General features: G+C 35.9%; 1 protein-coding gene across 8 annotated transcripts in view; it reads left to right on the top strand.

Annotated features, from left to right (window-relative positions):
* syt2b (synaptotagmin IIb) overlaps nt 1-19,610 on the top strand; it is a 179,125-nt gene extending 159,515 nt beyond the window's left edge. For 7 of the 8 annotated variants that reach the window (XM_088639846.1, XM_088639845.1, XM_088639851.1 and 4 more), the window contains 6 exons: nt 850-981; nt 6,489-6,656; nt 8,462-8,629; nt 8,896-9,013; nt 10,693-10,826; nt 14,656-19,610. In XM_088639846.1, coding sequence (XP_088495972.1) covers nt 850-981; nt 6,489-6,656; nt 8,462-8,629; nt 8,896-9,013; nt 10,693-10,826; nt 14,656-14,871 — 936 coding nt within the window. In that variant the 3' untranslated portion in view covers nt 14,872-19,610. The remainder of the gene's footprint in view (nt 1-849; nt 982-6,488; nt 6,657-8,461; nt 8,630-8,895; nt 9,014-10,692; nt 10,827-14,655) is intronic. The other variant, XM_088639852.1, reaches the window with a different exon arrangement.
* Nucleotides 19,611-20,780: the final 1,170 nt, after the last annotated feature.

The following is a 20,780-nucleotide window of genomic DNA, read 5'->3' on the forward strand; positions in this document are numbered from 1 at the left end:
ATATGTGCAAATTGACATTGACTTTATGTCTATTCTATGAGGCAGCCTCAGTGATGGTGTGCACTATGCCTTAGACCAAGGATAAGAATCATGAAAGGCTGTGAAATATGTGACTTTTTGCCACACTCCCTTTCTTTATTATATTGTATAATGTCTCAAACAGGTTTATGCAAATAAAGGTTAGGGATATTATAGAATCTTTGAAACAGCTTTCTGCTTTAGTCAAGTTTAGTCTTTCGAGTCATTCATTTTGCTTCTTTTTTTCTGTTTCTCAAAAAGGATCTAGCTGATAATCATTACAAATATTATGCAAATTGTTATGCTGGCATTAGTGATATACTGCATGGCATTTATCAAAAGGCTGGTATTGTTTGTTTGAATGTCCACCTTAGAATTATTCAATTAAATTATAACTGGTATTTCCATTTCTCTCAGTCTGTCTTTCATTGCAACACATACAGTACAAAAGGCAGTTTAGAGACGGGAAACAGTATTTTCTACAACCCACACATGAAGTAATATTTCTCAGTTTTCTAAATTGGATGGCAAACTTTATTTTTAAGATTTGTACCTGAAAGTTGCATAAAATGTGTCAATAAGGAAAGAGCTGAATCAAGTCATGTTGCAAACAACAGTTTCCAAACGAATGCAGTAAGTACAGCTGCTTTATTATGAGATGGGTAATCAGGGTGATGCACAATACAGGTAGGTGATGCAATTGATCAGAGGTCAAAGAGCAATTTCCATGTGCATGCTGCTGTGTAAATTGTGCCACGATTTGGTTTGCAGAGCTGGTTGTGATGCAGGTGTGCAATGACCACCCTCCCTCTTTCTGATTTGCTGCTGCAGAATAAACAGGATGACGATGATGATGATGCAGAGACAGGCCTGACTGAAGAGGAGAAAGAAGAAGAAGAAAAGGAGCAGGAGAAACTTGGCAAGCTGCAGTACTCACTTGATTATGATTTCCAGGACAACAAGGTATGTACAGTGATAAGTTGGTAACGCGGGGCTTGGTCACTCCTCATTCAAAATAAGGACTCTAGTGTCATATTATTACATATTGTTATTTGTGATAGAATGCCCACAGGATGTTGTAAAAAGGCATACAGTAAATAAGTATCATCTGATTTTTCCCCACACACATACTGTACATACACACCAAATTGGAATTACCAAGTGTTATTCATCTTAGACACCACTATGGCAATTCATTTACAGGTGTGCAAAAATATCCAAGAATATATTTGGAAGGGATTAAACAGATACCATTAGTTTCTCTTCCTTATGCATATATGGCATATATTGTGCAAACTAATTCATTGAGTAGAATACTGAAGTAATTTTTACAGATAACAGTACAAGCTCGACAGTGACCAACAAGCCATAGGAGTCCCTGATGAAACAGTGGCCAACCTTAAATCCACACAACCTAGCCACTTGCATTTACCTGTAGGAGCACCTGGTCATTGTTTCTATTGAGATTGCATTTTATGGGATATAGGGTGCAGTCTGTGCTTCAAATACATACCTAGGAGTCCTATAACATTACCATTACTATGTGTAATTGCAGTGATGTGAAGAAGAAAGTACACTCCCTTATAATTCTATCGTTTACATATTAACCTTCACCTAGATCTCACAAGTCCAGTAGATAAACCTAGCCTTAACCTATATACCACAATAAATGCTGTTATTATTTACTAAACCAAAAAAATAGCCAACATTCAGCAGCCTTCTGTGAAAAAGTAAGTGCACCCCATGATTCAGTAACATGGGGAACCCCTTTAGCAGCAATTATTTGAAATAAACATTTCTTGTAAGAGTTTGGGAGGAAATCTGACCCAGTCCTCCTTACAAAACTGTTTCAGATTAGTGATCTTTAAGGGTATTCATTTATGCATTCATTTATGCTATCTGTAGGTTCCACTAAAGTATCACAGGGTTGAGGTCTGGACTTTGAATGGGCTACTCCATAAACCTGATTCTTTTCTTTTTCAACCATTCAGTCATGGACTAACTGGTGTGTTTTGGATCATTGCCCTATTGCATGATCTACTTTTAGCTAAACTTTAGCTGTTGGATAGATGGTTTCACACTTGCCTGGCAGTTGGTATGAGGTTTTTGAGGTGATGCAGTGGTTGGTTTTCACCAAATCATTTTACATTACTTTGTTCTCATCTGTCCAGAGAACATTGCTCCCTAAGTGCTGTGTTTAATTCAGGTGCTGTTTTGCAAAACCTAAGGCTTGCAACAATATTATTTTTGGAGAGAAGGGGTTTTCCCTGGCTACCCTTCAACAAAAGCCATTCTTGTTAAGTTTTTTTCCTAATGGTAGAATCATGAACTCTAATGTTTACCGTATTGACAGAGGCCTGTAGATCCATGGATGTAGCTTTGGGGTTCTTTGAGATCTCTAGGAGCATCATGCAGTCTGATCTTGGGGTGAATTTGCCGGGACGCCCACTCCTGGGTAGGTTGGCAACTGTCTTGAATGTTCTCCATTTGTAAATTGTCTTTCTCACTGTGGAATGATGGACGTCATATTGTTTGAAAATGGCTTTATAGCCCTTCCCAGACTGATGATTCTTTCCTTGAGACCATCCCAGATATCTTTTTACCTAGCATGATGTACTGTAGCCATGGCTACACAATTCTTAATGCTCCAGACCAAAATGACAAAGTTTTTGAACTTACAACATATACTGTACAGATTTAAAGCACATCCAGATGATCAACTAATCAGGTGCACTTGTTTAGCAGCACCTGATTCTAATCACCTTCTGAATTGTTATAGGAGCAGTAAGGGCGCACTTACTTCAAAAATTTGTTTTAAAAACGCAAAACAAGTTAGAAAACAAATGTGTGTTATACAGTATGTCACATGAGATTAGATTTATCTGTAAGGACTTGGTGGGACAAGGTGAGGGTCGGGATCAGTCTTAATATGCACTGTATAATAATATAGGAGGGTGTAAATTATTTTTCACATCACCGTATACTATACAGTATGTTAGCATGACTATTTTTAAATATTTTAATGCATTTTTTCTTTTTAAAATTAATATGGTAATATTACTGGAAACACTTTATGCAACATGTTGTTGGAATATGGAACAAGCTACTTAGCCATGTTGTTGAAGAAGATACCCTGGTTTCTTTCAAGAAATAGCTGGATATCACTTAACCACTACCTACCAAATGGGAAAAATTGACTAATGACTTCCTTACAATTATAACCGTCCTTATGTTCTTATATTACTGGAGTACCATTAATGCAAAAATAAGATAAATGTGCTAAGGAAATACTGTAGCATATGAGTAACAAATTAGCTGATTCTCTGTCAAGAAATTCAATGAGGAAAACTCATTATGAGCATTTTCTCATTATGTAGATTTTCAATTGAGTCAACATAAACTCTTAAGTCACTTTAATACATCAATTTTCTAGTTCAGTTCAGTGAGTACATGATTACTGCCAGCATACAGTATATTACTTTGTACTTGTCTATGTACTTGTCTATTGTCTACTTGTTTCTTGTCATAATTTAACTAATTTAAACAACTTGCAAGTTCTCTGCCTAGTCTTGAATAATATCTGAATCTTTTTGTATTTAATTTTCCACAACTATGTTCTTATGAAGTGTTAGCAAATTTCACTAGTTAATTTAATATAAACGATGAGGAAATTATAAATTAATAATATAAATTATGAAGAGCAGCTGCACTAATATAGATCCCAGACATGTTGCAGCTGTTATGCACACTAATGGCATAAAGATAAAAAAGAATATGCACTATATATCCTTTAGAACTATAACCATGCACACTCATTTATACTCATGACTTCACTAACGGCCCAGACAGAAATAGACTGAGGCACTGGGCCTTCAGGAGCCTAAATTAAGAGTGTTTTAATATGAACAATAAAGATAATAAGCGGGATAACAGACTCTAAATCAGGGTTGTGAAATATACAGGCCTAAAGAGTCCAAGGGCCAGATCTGGCCACAAGACTGTTGTGGTCAGAGCTATTGGGAAGGATTCATTTCACTACTTGTATGATCGTGAATAGACCACAAAGGTGTAGGAGTACTCAGCTGTGTTACTATATCACTCTCTGAAATGCATGTTTCCTGTGGTTCTCTACCTACAGTATGTACCTCTGTGATACTACTTGATGTCACAGATCTAGAATGACAGGGGCATGGATTTGCGTAACATTTGCGTACAAATGAAAAACAGTTAAAAAATAACACTCTAAGACTGCATACACACTTCCTCCATTATACTCTGGATTAACCTCAGCGTCAAATCCATGACTGGACTCACTTTATAGTACGTTTTATTTTTATGCTCTCATAAGGAACTTTTTTAACACAATAGTAGGGACCTTGTAATTATTTTAAGTAAAATAAACATGTTTGGTTTAAGATACTGTAAGAAGAGATATTTTATATTTCATTGCAAAAGTGAATAGAAAGCCAAAATACTTTTTTTAGCAGGTAGTTTTTGCCAAATAGAAATAGAATTTGCTGCTTTATATCACTGATACTTGCAAATAGTGTTCTGCATTTTTTGGTGTCTGTTTCTTTGTCCTTTTAACCTTTTGTCCTTTTGTTGATTCTCCTTCTCAAGTTAACAACTCAAACACTAAAACCCAGTTTCCTTAGTACAATATTCAATAAAACAAAATATGAAAAAATATGAGCAATGAACTCACTGCTAAAGAAATGACAGTTCCTCTTTTTCGATCCTTCTACCATTTTTTTTTGTCAGGTTAATGTTTACCTTTTTATGTTTTTCGACAGTTGAGGCACTGTCAACACATTTTGATGACATGAAAATAAGGAGTTTAATGATAAAAATCCCAAATAAGCTATTACAGCACAACAAAAGGCAAGCACCATTTGTATACTAAGTAATGGATTTATATTAGTTGTTCATTTATTTTCAACAACCATAGAATGAGATGAATCATGGGTAATGACCCCAAAATGTAGGAATTTTAACTTATAGTAGATGACTATTTTAAGGGTGCTACGGCCCTTTTCCCCTGTAAGAAGTTCACTATATCTTTCAGAACCACCAGTGCACCTACAAACCAGACAACATAGTTACCCTACATAATTGCCCTTTTTATTCGTTAGCAATTATGACATTCATCACCGTCTGCATGACGCAGAGAACACTTGGCACAGAGTATCTACAGGCGAAACCCACACTTACAGAATCACATGAACATTACTGTCCCTAGCAACCCACAACCAATGTTCCCGAAAGAGGAACAAAAAGTCCTGCAACACCATTTACAGTACAGTAGGTATCCTTTTCAGTCTTATGCTCTCCCCCATTCTGTTTCTGTGAGTCCTCATCGATACATTGAGTCATTGGGCTTTAGAGCATATTTTGTAATTAGCACACAGCTGGACAAAGTAGCAATGTTTCCTTTTTTTCTGTGTTTGTCTGGAATATGGATAGTGCTATATTTGTGACAGTATTCGAAAATATTCATTTGGAAAACTGACCGATAAATAATACAGTAATTGAGTAAGACCAGCAAAGCCAATGCCAGGCAACTCACATAGCCAAATGAGATTATATCAGATACAAATACAGTACATTAGTGACCATATGAAGAAAAAAGGTGCACCTACAGTAAATGGACCTTCTTTAGGAAACTACTCATAGATCAGCAGTATCATATTGATATACAGTATACGTGTTTTCTATGACCAAAATAATTTCTTTACACAAACATAATGGTGTCTGGAACAAACTGGAATTGAAAGAACTTTAAGAAACAGCTGGATTCCTCTTTGGGATCCATTTGTAGCTCAATTAAAGGTTTCAATGATTTAGGAGGTGAGTGTTTTTTGTGCCATTTTCTAAATATAGAAAGCATGAGAGAGGCTTCACATGGTATTTAAACCACCAACATCAATTTTTCCCTCTACTTATACTGTAAGTGTGTAAATGTAAAATGCTAGAAACAACCATCATAAACATCCTGATTTAGGGTCCACCACATTTGAGAAATACAACTACCACAGTTCAACCTAGGCTAAAGTTAAAATGAAGCCTAGACCTTCAGATTTCAAGCCCAGCATTTAATTGCAGATGGTTATTTTTTCTACCCTCTTGGAATCTTCTCTAATGTTCTTGTCCTGAGATGTGAATTTTTTGAAGAAAGGAACAAAGATTTAAACTGGGCTCCAGACTCAAAACTATAAGCAGGAACAATAATTATTTACTGGCACTTACCGTATTCTTATACTGTATAATTTATTGAAAAGTACTGTATACACCATTATAATTCTCTTTCAATGTACGTACAGTACTGTACCATTTATGCACCATTTGTATGCACCATTGTCAGAAGATCCTGTTAAGAGATGATGTTTGCTGTGTGAGAGGTTGGTGTTTGAAGGTGTCCCATGTGTTCATGTCCTCCTGCAGAGACTGACCTGTTCATTCTTTGTGTTCAGCTGACAGTGGGCATCATTCAGGCTGCTGACCTGATCTCCATGGACATGGGAGGCACCTCTGACCCCTACGTAAAAGTCTTTCTTCTACCAGACAAAAAGAAGAAGTATGACACCAAGGTGCACAAAAAGACACTGAATCCTGTCTTCAACGAATCATTTGTTTTCAAGGTAACCTTTGCTAATTTCAATCTCTCCTCTCCTGTGTAAATGATTCTCATTCTGTTTTGGAAAACAGTATAAAACAAACAACACTGAAGCAATTTGAAACAGTTAAAGGCAACTGTGGCTAGATTTCCAAGCAGTTTAAAAATGTTAGGTTAAAATCTTTAACATGTTTTCTAGTGGTGGCTTTTTCGTGATACAAACACTGTAGCAGACTTAGTGTGTAATAATTGAAGACCTTGAAAGCTTCTTGCTATACATAGGAAAATGCTCCATTAAATTGTGCAATATTTGTTGTCTTTCTAATGTGCTGTATAACTGCAATATAGAACAAAGTGCTCTTATAGATCCAGGAAAATTGTTCCATTATCTCACATCAAGTCTTTAAGGACCAGGAGAACACATGTCTATTGTGTGACCATCTCTTGAATTCTAAGAGGCCTTAAGTTATAGTCTAGGCATACAAACTATTTTCTACAGGATTTATACAATATGGTCTATGTAGTAATTCAATTATATTAGTTAACATCTTTTTCTCAAATACAAGAATAAGTAAAAGTACTTTTGTTAGGGATGTAACTGGTGTTTTATTAACTGTATTAATTTATGAAATTGCGCTTCAGGCTAAAGATGTTTTAACATTTTATCAACCGTTTTTAACTGATTGCAGAGCAACAACCTCACCCAGTTGCTGTAACATTAAGCAGTAAGGTTTTTTCCTATCCACGTATAGCCTGTGCACTGTGATCAGAATCTTTTAATGACTGAAATTTGGTCAGAAATTAATTTGCATATAGCCATAAGGGATTGCGGTGCTGTTAATATGTCCTTTATGGAGGAAAACTGTGAAAGTCAGTGACTCATTTAGTTCTATGGTGTTAATAGGTGTTGTTATCTTTTATTGTAGTGTTGTAAACTTTTGCTTCATAGTAGCACTAGATTCAGGAATACGATAAGTTATCTTCTGTAAGATGACTGATGGGGTAGTTAGAAACAAGAGGATATGCAATCTTGAAAAAACTGTTAATGATGCCAAATGGTACTGTACTTAGGAGCTTAATGATTTAATCAACATCAACTTTTTAGGGTTCAGACCTAATGATCTTCAAGTGTCATCATTAATAATATACCATGGCATTTCATGGGGTGTAGATTCCAGAAAATCAAATAAAGCAAGATTAATTAGATTAGACCAGACTACAATATTCATAGCAATGCTACATTGACATCCAATACTCTTTTCATAGAAATGTACTTTTTGTAGCAATTAGTTATGATATTGAAAATAGCAAGTCTAAATTTCAGGATCAAAACAATCACTTTAAATATTTTTTTAATATCCTTTAAAAGGATAAAAGGATACAAATATTTTGTATTACAAACGTATTACCGTATCAGGTCATTGCATCAAGATATATAAGTTAACTTATATACAGTATAACTTATATATAACTACTTGAGTTAACTTCAATTAACTTAAACTTAAAAATAAAAAACATCTGCAACGATCATCAATGATATTCACCTGGGGGAACTCTTCAACTCAAGTTTTTATTGTCTCTCAGAGAGCCCCATTGCTTTCACAGCTTCCTGTAAATCAAAGCCGTACTGTTAGCTTAATATCTGAAATATGTAAACAGTGAACATACTGTGCTGTTTAATTTCACCATATCACTGAAGTGTTTTGCAATTTTCTTTTCAAACTGTTTATAATTGAAGGGACTTTATACATTATTTTTGGATCCAATCTCTGTATTGATTTCACCCTTCACTGTAATAATGCAAGTGTTTCCAACGCACCTCTGTTTCAGGTTCCCTACCAGGAACTTGGAGGGAAGACCTTGGTGATGGCAATATATGACTTTGACCGCTTTTCAAAACATGACATCATTGGGGAAGTGAAAGTACCTATGAACACTGTTGATTTGGGCCAGCCCATTGAGGAGTGGAGAGATTTGGAGAGCGCGGAGAAAGAAGAGGTATTAAAAAAATATATATTCCATTTTAAAATGTGAAATAACAATACTTTAATGGTATGTTCTGTTAAAGAAGTACACATGAATGTATTATTGTTTTTAAATGCATTTTTAATTAAAAATAAAGCAGCTATTCTTGAAGTGAAGGTCCTCAATTATTTTGTTAACAGCTCAGTCAGTAAAAAGTATGGAATATCTGCCTTTAAACATACTGTATGAATAGTTGACACTGACCATTTCCTCACTTGTCCCTCTGCTTGTTTGTGCAGCCTGAGAAGCTAGGTGATATCTGCATCTCCCTGCGCTATGTCCCAACAGCAGGCAAACTCACCATCTGCATTCTGGAGGCCAAGAACCTCAAAAAGATGGATGTGGGTGGGCTGTCAGGTAAATGTCATTGGAAATGGGTCCTCAATGGAATGGAATGTAAATGCATGTCTATTCCCAGAGATGTGGGTGCATAACTAAACATGTACTGAACAGGTTCTACAATGAATCTAAGAACATTGTTTATATGTGTTGGGTTCGTTTGAAAACGAATCATTACCATCATGTGTTGTGCGTCAAGTCACCCATAGAAACATTCGGTTCCTCTGTCCTCCACTGGAAGTAACCACACATTAAAATCTTCACTTACATATAATATTGTATTCCTACTTGTCTAACATGATACATCCATGCAGCATGCTGTCAAATAACATATATTTGGATCAAATGGTAATATGTCACATCTCTTGCTGGCCTTGCAAATTAATGCCCAATCTTGGCTTATAAATTAATTTGGAGCTATGGTACACATTTCAGCATATTTTATACATTCAAATAACATATACAAAATAAATATGAAGACCATATAGAGGATATGTATTGTGATGCCAACAGGGGCAGGGTCCCTGGAAAATGGTGTCTTCACCTGAAGTGCTGTGCCTTAGATACCCCTCAGTCCTTACTAGGAAGGCTGACTGAGGTTGCCAACTGCAGAGTGGCCACTCACTTGCACAAACATGCAAGAGAGTGCAAGGGAAGTGTGTTGGCATCTGCTAGCTGATACAGCCTGGTGATGTGGGACTGAGGCATCAGTGGCTGTTTGTATTGAGCGAGAGGCCAACTGGCTAGACAGTTCTATCTGAGATCAATCCATATAGAAAAGGAGTCTGGCTAAAATATTCTATTCTAGCTGCTACACTGCAAGAAAACTATGGTGTGATAAAAATCCCTTGACTTCAAGTTATCTGTGTTAAGCCAGTAAGTAGCTATACACTGTAGCTGTCACACTATATTTATAAAACAGGGACCAGGAGTTCAGACAGGAGCCCAATGAAGGTTTATGTTTTCTTTTAATTTTCTTTTTCTTTTCATGGTGATGCTGTGACTCCACATTGTAAATAAATTGCACAACTGAACCTTACGGTTTGTTTTGGAGTGTGTCTGTTGCCCAGGGATCCCAACAAATGATCTGATTGTTGTAGCCCGCCTCAGGCAGTATCACAGTATTGTGAAATAGCCTTGTCAAAGTGAAGAATTTAACCTAATTCAAAATAAACTATTACTTTATTGAGCAGAAACAAATAATTTTTTTGGAAAGGCAGAAAAGGAAGAATATCCTATTTGCTGAAACATTGTTATAAGATACAGTTATTGCATTACTCCATCTGCTGGTGGTTCAAGGTAAAAACAAAATCTCTTTTAAATGTCTATAGTCCAGAGTAATCTGAGTGATCTGAGCACAATTTGTTCTCTATGTTTTAACGCCAATAATTTAACTTCAACATGAGCATAAACAAAATAGTTTCTATAATCCATATACGGAGTTCTATACCTTTAAAAGTATTATTGACTTTGGAAGGTTTCTGATTTTTAAAAAGAAAATCTAGCAGATGTTCCTCTTGCTACTTAGTATACTGTTAAGATAGTAATTGGGAAGCTACGGCAAACAGTGAAGAATCCACTTTTGAAATATGATATACTGTAGATGCAGTACTGTAATGAACTGTGCATTAAACTTCAAAATCCTGTAGTGAACTTTTCATAAGCAAGCATGACATTTATCTCTCTTTACTCATTAGATCCCTATGTGAAAATCCATCTGCTGCAGAATGGTAAGAGGCTGAAGAAGAAGAAAACAACAGTGAAGAAGAACACATTGAACCCTTACTACAATGAGTCCTTCAGTTTTGAAATCCCATTTGAGCAGATCCAGGTAAACCCTAACCATAACATAATGAGACATACTGTATTGAAAAGGGCACAATAAGATAACATAGTGGGTGTGTCAATAATCCCAACTGGATAATAGAGCACATAAACATCCCAATTCCCTAGAAAACACATCCTGTTTTAAAACGTAGGTATTAGCCGAATGTTTCTTACAAGGCTAGAAATTCTAAAACAATCAGTGAAGTTCAACATAAAGAAAGGCTACTGTTTTAGTGGAAGAATGACCCGATCAAAGTCAAAACTTATCTTCACCACTGTATCCATGCAAAGATTTATCAGGAAACAGTGATGGCTGTTTATTTTTGTGGTTGGTGATATTGAAATACTTTAAATAGAGCGTGAATTAATGATTTGAACAGTTCAATAAGATATTTGGATATTCCAGTACATAGAACATCATTCAATGGTCAGCTTCCAGTGGCCAATACACACATGTATTCAGAAGTTTTCAGCTTCGTCTTTTTCATACACATTTTCTAATAACAATAGAAAAGAATCTATAAACTGCATGAGAAGCTTCATTTCAGATTGCAATAGATCATTGTAGAATACCTATGTGCTCTCTAAATAGAGGATCTCAATCCTTGTCTTAGATGCCCACACACCTGCTGGTTTTAATTCAATTCCACCCTAATTAGATAATTGAAGCCTTAATTTGTGTACTTTTTATTTATTGTTGTTGTCATTGTGTAAAGCACTTTGAGAAGCCACCTTTAAAGGCTCTATATAAAATAAAGTTTATAAGTATTATTATTACTCCATTGAATTAACTTTAACCAAATTTAAGTTAACTCCATCAATAAAACAGTTAGAGCTCCTACATATTTAAGATTTCAGAAAATACAGTTCAAATTCATATTATTTAGTCAATGAAGGGTCTGATTGTGTAGCTGAGGACTCGGCTGGAGTGAAAGCCAACAGTTGTGTGGCTAACAAGGACCAGTATTGGGAACCAGTGCTGTAGAATATCAATAATGATATTTTATCTGAGAACTTGCACTGGCATACTCAGCCATTTAATGTTCATAGATGTGCAAAACATTCAGTGAAGAAAAAATTCCTTAAACTTTGAACAATGTCTGAATAAAATGTGAACATTTAATTAGAAAATATTTAATGCAGCATGATTACTTTTGGCATACACTAAAATATTTGAGAGGGGAGCTGTATCTACTTCCCGAGATACAAAATACAGGATTATTATCTAACAACATATCAGTGTAAAAGAATGGTCACAAAGATTTACACAACATTCAAGACAAAAAGCAAAATACCTGTAATTGTTAATGGAGTGCCGCAGAGCCCTGCATTAGAACTACTGCTATATTGTTTGACATTTTGTTGTAGTTTGTAGATCAGTCAAATTCATCAATGATGTTAAAACAAACAAAAAAAGCAAACACTGCACTCCTGCTGTTTTCAGCTCAAACCTTATTCTCCACTACTGTTCAACCCCTTCTTTAGGCTTGGGTCACCCCCACCTGCATCTGTGGAATCATCATCTCCTTACATTGTTATGCTTTAGTCCTCTGATCTTGATTCCTGTTTTACCTACTGTATTTCCCCCTTTCCACTCCATCCTCTGCTCTCTTTAGAACTCACCCTTTTTGGTGTAACTACTCAGACGGATTCTAGTTCCAGAACCTCGCAGTTGAACTCTCTGCCCCATAATTTCTCTGCTTCTGGCATTAAATACTTAATCAACAACCATTGTTGTGGCATACCTGATACCTTTAAATTCATGCCTGTCAACCCTTAACATTGTTGGGGGTGCTGTGAGATACAGTATTATTTTGCAGTCCATTTTGTTTTCAGCTGTTTTCTACACAATTTGTGATACCTTATGCAGAATCTCCCTTCATCTTTGCAAACTACCCATGAACTTTGATTTCAACATTCACTCAGTTTGGGTTTTCAGATGTCTGAGTTCCTCACAGGATGGCATTTCCTCCTCTTTTGAGTCTCTCTCCAGGAATAATCCGTATTTCTAACCTTTTCAGTCTTCCTTGCCATAAGCCAAATTTGGTGGGATTAAAACCATTCTCATCACTCCCCTTTGCTCTTATTTATCTTAAGCTCTTATCCCTTCTTGATCATTTCAACTCTTCTGTGTGCATTGTTGCTCACGGTGCACTGCCACTTCTTATCTCATTAACCTCACTTCCTCCAAAATATGTCTGCCCTGCTGTGTTAACCCGGACACCAACTGTGTGCCGGAAATGGAACACCATCATGTCCAACATTTCACTGTCACCGTAACATCCATAGGATTAGTGTCTTTACAGAGGAAAATAATTTGTCATCCACTGGCCCCGATTCTTTCGTGGCATTATGCAAACTACAGTACACTGAAAACTGTAGGTCATTGCCACTTTTCTTTGGAGATGGACTCAAAGCCAAAAATTGTATTTATTCGTATATCTGTGGAACACATTTTAAATAAAGATGTTTTAAATCACTGCATATCATGAACCTTTTTCTGTCTGTAACCAATTCTTGACACAATTTGCAGACTCATCCTTTAAGAACTTAAGACATCTGATGCCTATTCTACCCCTTTTCAGGAGTCATATTGCAGTGTCTCTTCCTCTGTATGCTGTATCACCTTCTCTGATCTTTATTCTCCAGAGTTCTGAGCCCTAAACTTTCCTGTTATTCATTACTTCTAATCAGTCTCCACAAACAGTCCTTTGGAGCCCTTCTATTCCTGCTGCAGATTGCACTCATCTCAGATTCCCATCTGACCCACTACAAAATCAGCAGCCATTCCCTTAGATTGGAGCAGCATCCTTCACTACTCATTCAGGAATCCCAGCTGATATAAATAATTTGCGGGCTAGTCTTCTGAAGAAACAAGTTTATATCAGACTAAAATCTAATATTCTAATAGCTTCTAATATTCTATCTACTCGTATACTGTATCTATTTTACTTGTCCAAGTACACATTGATACACATCTATTCCTCCCTTGTTTAAAATAGGCATTACTGTATGATTATTATGTACTAATACTCTGTATACAGGTACATAGAGCACAAGGGAAGGAAAATCTTTTGATGTGTTTAAATTATTTTAAGGACGGCTCCACAGTATGTCTGATGCTCTTAAGGCAACCCACATCCATCCTTCTTCTATCATCTACATTTCCTATCAGCTACAGGGTCAAATTCAGGGTTGCAGTGATGCCGGGGCCTATCCTGGCAAGCAACAGGAGCAAGGCAAGATACACGCTGGGTGGGATGCAGTCGATCATAGGACAGACAAACACAAACACCTCACACCAGGGACAGTTTTTCCAGAAGACAATTAAAGTACTAGTACTGTATGTCTTTGGATTGGGGGAGAAAACCAGAGCATTTAGAGGAAATCCACACAAATACAGGGAGAACATACAATATATAACATCGCTTTATTAACCCTTTACAATTTCTTGCATTAGGAATTATCTTTTTGCATACACCAGCTTGCTCTCCATGAGACACACAGACACACAGACAGGGAGAGAGCCTGGGTCAGAGTTAAGGGTCTGTCATTGTATGGCACCCCTGGAGTAGTTGGGGTTAAGGGCCTTGCTCAGGAGCCCAACGGAGTATGATTCCTCTGCCAGCCACAGGATTTAAACCGACAACCTTCTAGCCACAGGCCCAGATCCTTAACCACAGAGCTATAGACCCTAGACAGATAAAACCCCAGATCCAGAAGTGAACCCAGGACCCTAGCACTGCAAGCCAGCAATGCTCACCACCAACCAACCATGCCGTCCCCAAAACACACATCATGGAGTTAAATATCTTCCTTCTTCCTTCCTGTAGAAAATCCAAGCAGTCATCACAGTCCTGGATTATGACAAGATCGGCAAGAATGATGCAATTGGTAAGATCTTCGTGGGCTGTAGTGCCACAGGCACAGAGCTCAGGCACTGGTCCGACATGCTGGCCAACCCTCGCCGGCCCATTGCACAGTGGCACCCGCTGAAGCCTGAGGAGGAGGTGGACGCCATTCTGGCAGCACTGGCAGGAAAGAAGTAAATGCTGAAGTTATTCACTAGCTACTGTAACTAACTCTCCAATACTGCATGAAATCAAATCAAGGGATTACCGATTCTACAGACGTGGCAGCAGAAATGTTGAAAAAAAAAACCAACAAAGTAACAAAAGATGAGAACAACACCGTTTCTAATATTCAACAACCTTGTGCAATTTTTCTTTCACAACATTAGTGTACAGTGAGTAAGATGGATGGGTATTCTACATGGGTACTCTGGAATACATTTAAAATGCATTTCAATTTTGAACATTAATGAGTTGCATTTTAGTCTTTCATTTGTTGTTGAGGTACACAGATTTCATGTAAAAATGATAAAAAAGGGAAGACTCATTTGCAAATGATGTGGAAAACATGCATTTTATAGGTATAGCAGTATATATGGCATCTTTATCTTCTTGCGTCTCTTAGGAGTCATTATGCCAAATGTTCTCAATGCTTTATGATGTTTAGGTAAGCCATATGGGCATGTTCACTAAAAACGTGTCTTGCCAAGTTCATTTTTCTGCTGATCAGCTTGCGTTTCATGCAGAACCAGTGGTGGGTATTGGTACTCTCCATCAATGGGCATGGATGGGTGTTCAGGATGTGATAAAATTAAATCAATTGAGAAAAAAAGACAACTCTTAGGACAGACAAACCCTTTAACAATCTGATGCCAAATTAACTGTCTGGTAATTGTGAAAGTTTATTGGCAGCATAATGTACTAACTGTATGTACTGTAGTTACAAAACAGAGCCCTCACAAAACAAAATGTTTCTCAAATGTTTAAAAATCTAGTTTTCATATACCTGTTAGATTGATTTGTCATTAAGGTGATGATTTAAAAAAAATAACGATCTTTTTTTAAATTGTATTTGACCACTATTTCAGAGATAAAAGGGATTATAATATTTTCCTTTGTAAGGTCAGTTTTGTTCTCTGGACACTAGGCGGGAACATTGCACAAAGCTGAAACAACCCTGAGTTGGGCTTTCTTTTCTGTATTGTAACTGATCCGAAAATCAATCCTTTTGTAACACTGCTAAGGTTCCCAGTCATGTATACATTTTTCGTAAGGAAAAGTATTATTATTATTAAAGTATTCGAAGAACAATAGATGAAATACGTTTTATAGGACTTTAGAACTTACGTTTTTAATGTAGTTTTATATTTTACAGCCATCAATTTATCACCTACCTTTTCAACATCATCCTTTTAAGTCCACATGTTTTAATGTTCATACTATTGAGGTCTTGTCCATCCAGATCCGTTCCACTCATGCCCATCCACCAGCTACCTTCTCATCCAGCCCATTTCCTTATTGGTCTCCACATTGCCATTTCTGGGTGAGCCCAGCCGGGTTGCAAGAGTGGCCAGGCCACCAGCCGCTTGCCGATGGACGCCTCCCCCAGGCCTGGCTTCAGGGTTGGGCCCCAGTGTCCCTGATCTGGACGGGGTTCTCTTAGTTCTTAATGGAGCTCTCAGGCTTCCTGAGGCAATCAGGCCTCTACCACCATGGCAAGATCCCAAAGGGAATATGTGTCTCTCAGTTGGCCCGTGAGCTCCTGGAAATCCTCCCCAGGAGAAGCTGGAGACTGTTCCTGGTTAAAAGGGAAGTCTGGTCAGCCCTGCTCAGCCTGGTATCATTGCAACCCTCACCAGGAATGAGCTGTTAGAACATAGATGGTGGGATAACTGAGGTCTTCAGAATGTAAGTTCAATTTGTTGCACCTAGTCAAGGAAAAGAAAAATCCCATTCTTTCAGAATTTGAAACCTGTTATAAGTCTTCTACTTCACAGTTTTTTCCTAAGATGGGAATTTTAAAGTGAATGTTCTGTGAATTCTGCCCTTAGAGTTAAGAAGCTCAGCTCGTTATCTTCAAAGCCTAAGTCTTCAGTAGAATTCTAAGGAAAGTTTTTTTTCCTAAAAAAAATTTAAAATATGAGTGTTAAAGTAATTGATTTGTTCCTTTTTTTTTCTTTTTCTATTCAGCAAGGTTGGCAATCCTCCTTAGTGTACATGAATTTAGACACAAAAAGTATTTAATTTAGATATGTATTTAAAGAAGCATTACTTTGAAGGTTATGGAAAGATACAACTTTATATGTGTTTTAAAAAATGGAACACAGAAAGGCTGAATTGCACTATTATGAAAATTGTTTTTAATGTGTGATTTAATTTTCACTGCAATGGTCTGGCATCCTGTCCAGGAATTACCCTGTCTTGAGCCTGTTGTTTGCCAGGATAGATATAAACTATCTATAAAATTCAGAGACCCTGAACTGGAAGAAGCTGCTAGACAATGTATGGATGGATTTTCTTTTCATAATGGGTCTATATACAGTACATGCTAATGAGGAACAACAAAAATAATTTTTGCAAACAATTTTTGCTGGCTCCTTTTGAAGAGTATGTTCACAATATGTGTAAAATGGACAATTATTAAAACTTTTTGCATACAAGACAAGTAATATTTATTTTATGGGACTGACAATAAGCTGTTGTACCTGCTGTTTGTTCTAAAATTTGAATTCTGAATCAGTTTATTTCAAGACTATGTTTATGTTTATTTGTTGTATTAAAAAATCAGTTTGGGATATTGGCAGTAGTGTAGTGCAAACAAAAAGCCCCAGTTAGATTTATATACTGTAGTAACATGTTATACAGATACTGTATCTTGAGTGCAGCAATAAGATTGTAATCGACTTGTTAATAAAAGTTATGGTATGACTAAGAGGGTTGTTTTAGATCATTAGTTTGTTAAAGGTGATTTTGCAGAGCAGAGAACTTTAGATAAATCAAATAAATTGTTTTGGTAGACAAGATGAGTGCCCTTTTCACTTAAATAAAAACTTTCCCTGAAACTAAATTAATAAGCTCATAAAGAAAAAGACTGGGCAAGACACTCAGAAATAAACAGTAATTGCGCTGATCAAGCTTTGATCAGCATATCCAGAATTCATTATGTGCAAATGCTGAATAGACAGATCCTCCAGTGATAATTTTCACTGGCCTTTAGCATTATCACCTCCATCAAGTATCACAGCACAGTATATCAGTTAACACTATGATGAATCCATATACACAAGCCATTTTAACTTTTTTTTTCCACTGATGCAATAAATTCCCCACATATAAAGACATGCAGAGTATGCGCAGAAAGGCTGAATTTCGATTTTTAAGAAATTATTTTGCACATTGGCTATTTATGGGAAAAACAACTGCCAGTAGAAATTTAGCTCCTGAGACTAAATGAAATTCTCTTTTTTTCTGGATATTGCTACAAAACTGGGCTTTGAAATACAAACAGATGGATTTCATCAGTCAGAGATCAAAAGTTTCAGTTCTGTTAATACCCCCTAGATGTCTTCAAGATTCATGCAAGAATTCTACATGTCTACAGAATTCAAGCTTACCTGATGGGCAGCAAACAGACTTGGTCTGGTGCTGCAGTAGGATACAAGCCATTGTAAAAGATCAATAGACATATCATTTTACTTGTAAATGTTCCATTGCCACCAACAAATATTATAATATTAGATGTCCAATAACAAGTTGTTTCACCTCCAACAGAGGGCTCTCTAACTGTCAAATGACTTGCCTATAACAATGTATTAATAATATGCAATAGATCACAACTAAATGGACATTCTGTGAGGGGGTGAGATTTTGTACTGATTAAGAGTTCTGAAATACGTTGTTTTTAGCCACCAGAGCCTTGTTTTTGTTCCAAAATCCAAAAATCTGGAAAATTGAGGGACAAGGAACAAACAAATATACCAATCCACCGGTGTGTAGTTTTGCCTATATATATAGACTAACTTTGTTAATATTGCATGTTTCTATACAATACTGTAAATAGCAGCATGTTTTAAAGAAGCAAAAATCTATTGTGTAAGTGTGTGTCATTTGTCATTTTAATAATAAAAAAGGATGCACTGACTGTATATTTTCTAAAAGACAAAAATCTGTATTTTCCATGAACGGGTAGGGGAAAGAATAGAAATTAGAGATGAGTATTATTAATATCCAAACTGCTATTCTGCCTGATCTACATGTGAAAAGGGTGTTGTTTAGTGCAATTTCAATTCATTTAGGTTGACAAAATGTAGCCGCATGCTTGCTCATTTTTGTGAGAGAAATGTTTGTCCTTTTTTCTTTTGTTGATGTTTGTTGTTTTTTAATGTTTGTAAATATACAAATATAGATATATATATACTGGGGGCTCCAAGTTAAAAAAATGCAGGCTTTGTTGTAATTTAATTAATTTCTGATTACATGAAAGCAGATGTTTGTTTTTTTCATTTTAGGTTCATAATAGTGGGTGCAAGCAAAACTCTTTGAAGATCAATTTGTTTTTTGAGTTTATGTAATATATGTAACTTTTAGTATCATTTTTGTGTTTTACACTGAAAAAAAATAAAGTTGACCTTAGATTTCCTTTTTGAAGAGTACCTTCAAAATTATAATCTTTGCGTTCATTTTATTGTTTGCCCTGATGGAAAACACACATATCTACTTTGTGTGTATGCATAGTAAGAGTTTAAAAACAGAAAAACTTGGTTTTATGAGATTATCATTTTATAGTGCACCTGTGATAATCCTTCAGGTGAGCGATGCAAGTTGTTTTGTCTGCTTCATAATTTGGAATTTTACACAAGAAATTTTCAGTTCGCTCATACATTTTGTCTCAGGGCATCTAGCAACTGGACATCCTGAAAAGTAAAAAAAATAAATAATATTATACCAGTAGGTACTGTACAGTATATATGAAATCTTCAATATGAAAATTCAATCATTGAAAGAAACCACTTTCTTAGAGAAAATATACATTTTACAGTACATACATCTGAATCATAAGATTTGTTATGTGATCTCGTATTTTAGAGATAATAAAATTTAATTCTAATGGCTAGGCTTTTCCAATATTATATATTATATATTATATATTATATATTATATATTATATATTATATATTATATATTATATATTATATATTATATATTATATATTATACAGCATTTAGGAAATATAGATGTAAAGTAGTAACAAAAGACAAAGAATGCCAATTTAAACTGGTTAAACATACTGTAAATGCCTATTACTGCAACAGGAACATTGCTTTATCTGTTAGTTGTTAACAAAGTAGTCTTAATTTATTAACATGATTTAGCCCTTCAATAACTATACACATGAATTAAAATGCCATATAAAATAATAATATACACAAAGATTTACCTTGAAATATATACTGTATATGTGTGTGTACTGTAAGTATATCTGGCCAACACTTTCAGTGAAAGAAAATCACCTTAATAAAAATAAAACAGAAATATCTGATTTAAATAAAGCACAAGCAATGAAATTATTGCCTGGTGGCAACACAAAAATGTCAACCATATAGTCTCAAGAATGGCTGCTTTATGATCCCAAAGCTGTATCAAAGAGTTTTGAGCTTGGTATATGATTGAAGGGGCCTACTAGTTTGGAGCATTGTTTGCTGTGTTACATCCTTTTATGAATGACAAAAATAATCTTACTCAGGTCTTCTGTATATACTGTATGACACCTACTGTACATGGGGAGCAATCCAGATGGCTTGAAGATTATCTCTTATTATGTGTGTTTTAGCCTTGGTTTAAGCCAAGATTTCAGCTTTCACAACCAAGTGCTGCTAAAATGCCATAGAGAGGACCAGTCAAGACAGAAGTGCCCTACTGTACCTTCTCCAAAGCTTGGAGCCCCCCTGTATATCCTTTTCTTAAGAAGCTGTGCTTTGTGTAGGCTAAAATATTCTATTTCCTAAGCTATAAGCCACGTTTTCCAGCTTTTGACTAAAAGCTCTTTGTGCGTGTGTGTATAGAGATTATTCAATAAAAAATTTTAAAAAGCCATATGACTTGAGCAC

This window comes from Lepisosteus platostomus, chromosome 7 (genome assembly GCF_059453375.1).
Source record: "Lepisosteus platostomus isolate fLepPlt1 chromosome 7, fLepPlt1.hap1, whole genome shotgun sequence".
NCBI lineage: Eukaryota > Metazoa > Chordata > Actinopteri > Semionotiformes > Lepisosteidae > Lepisosteus > Lepisosteus platostomus.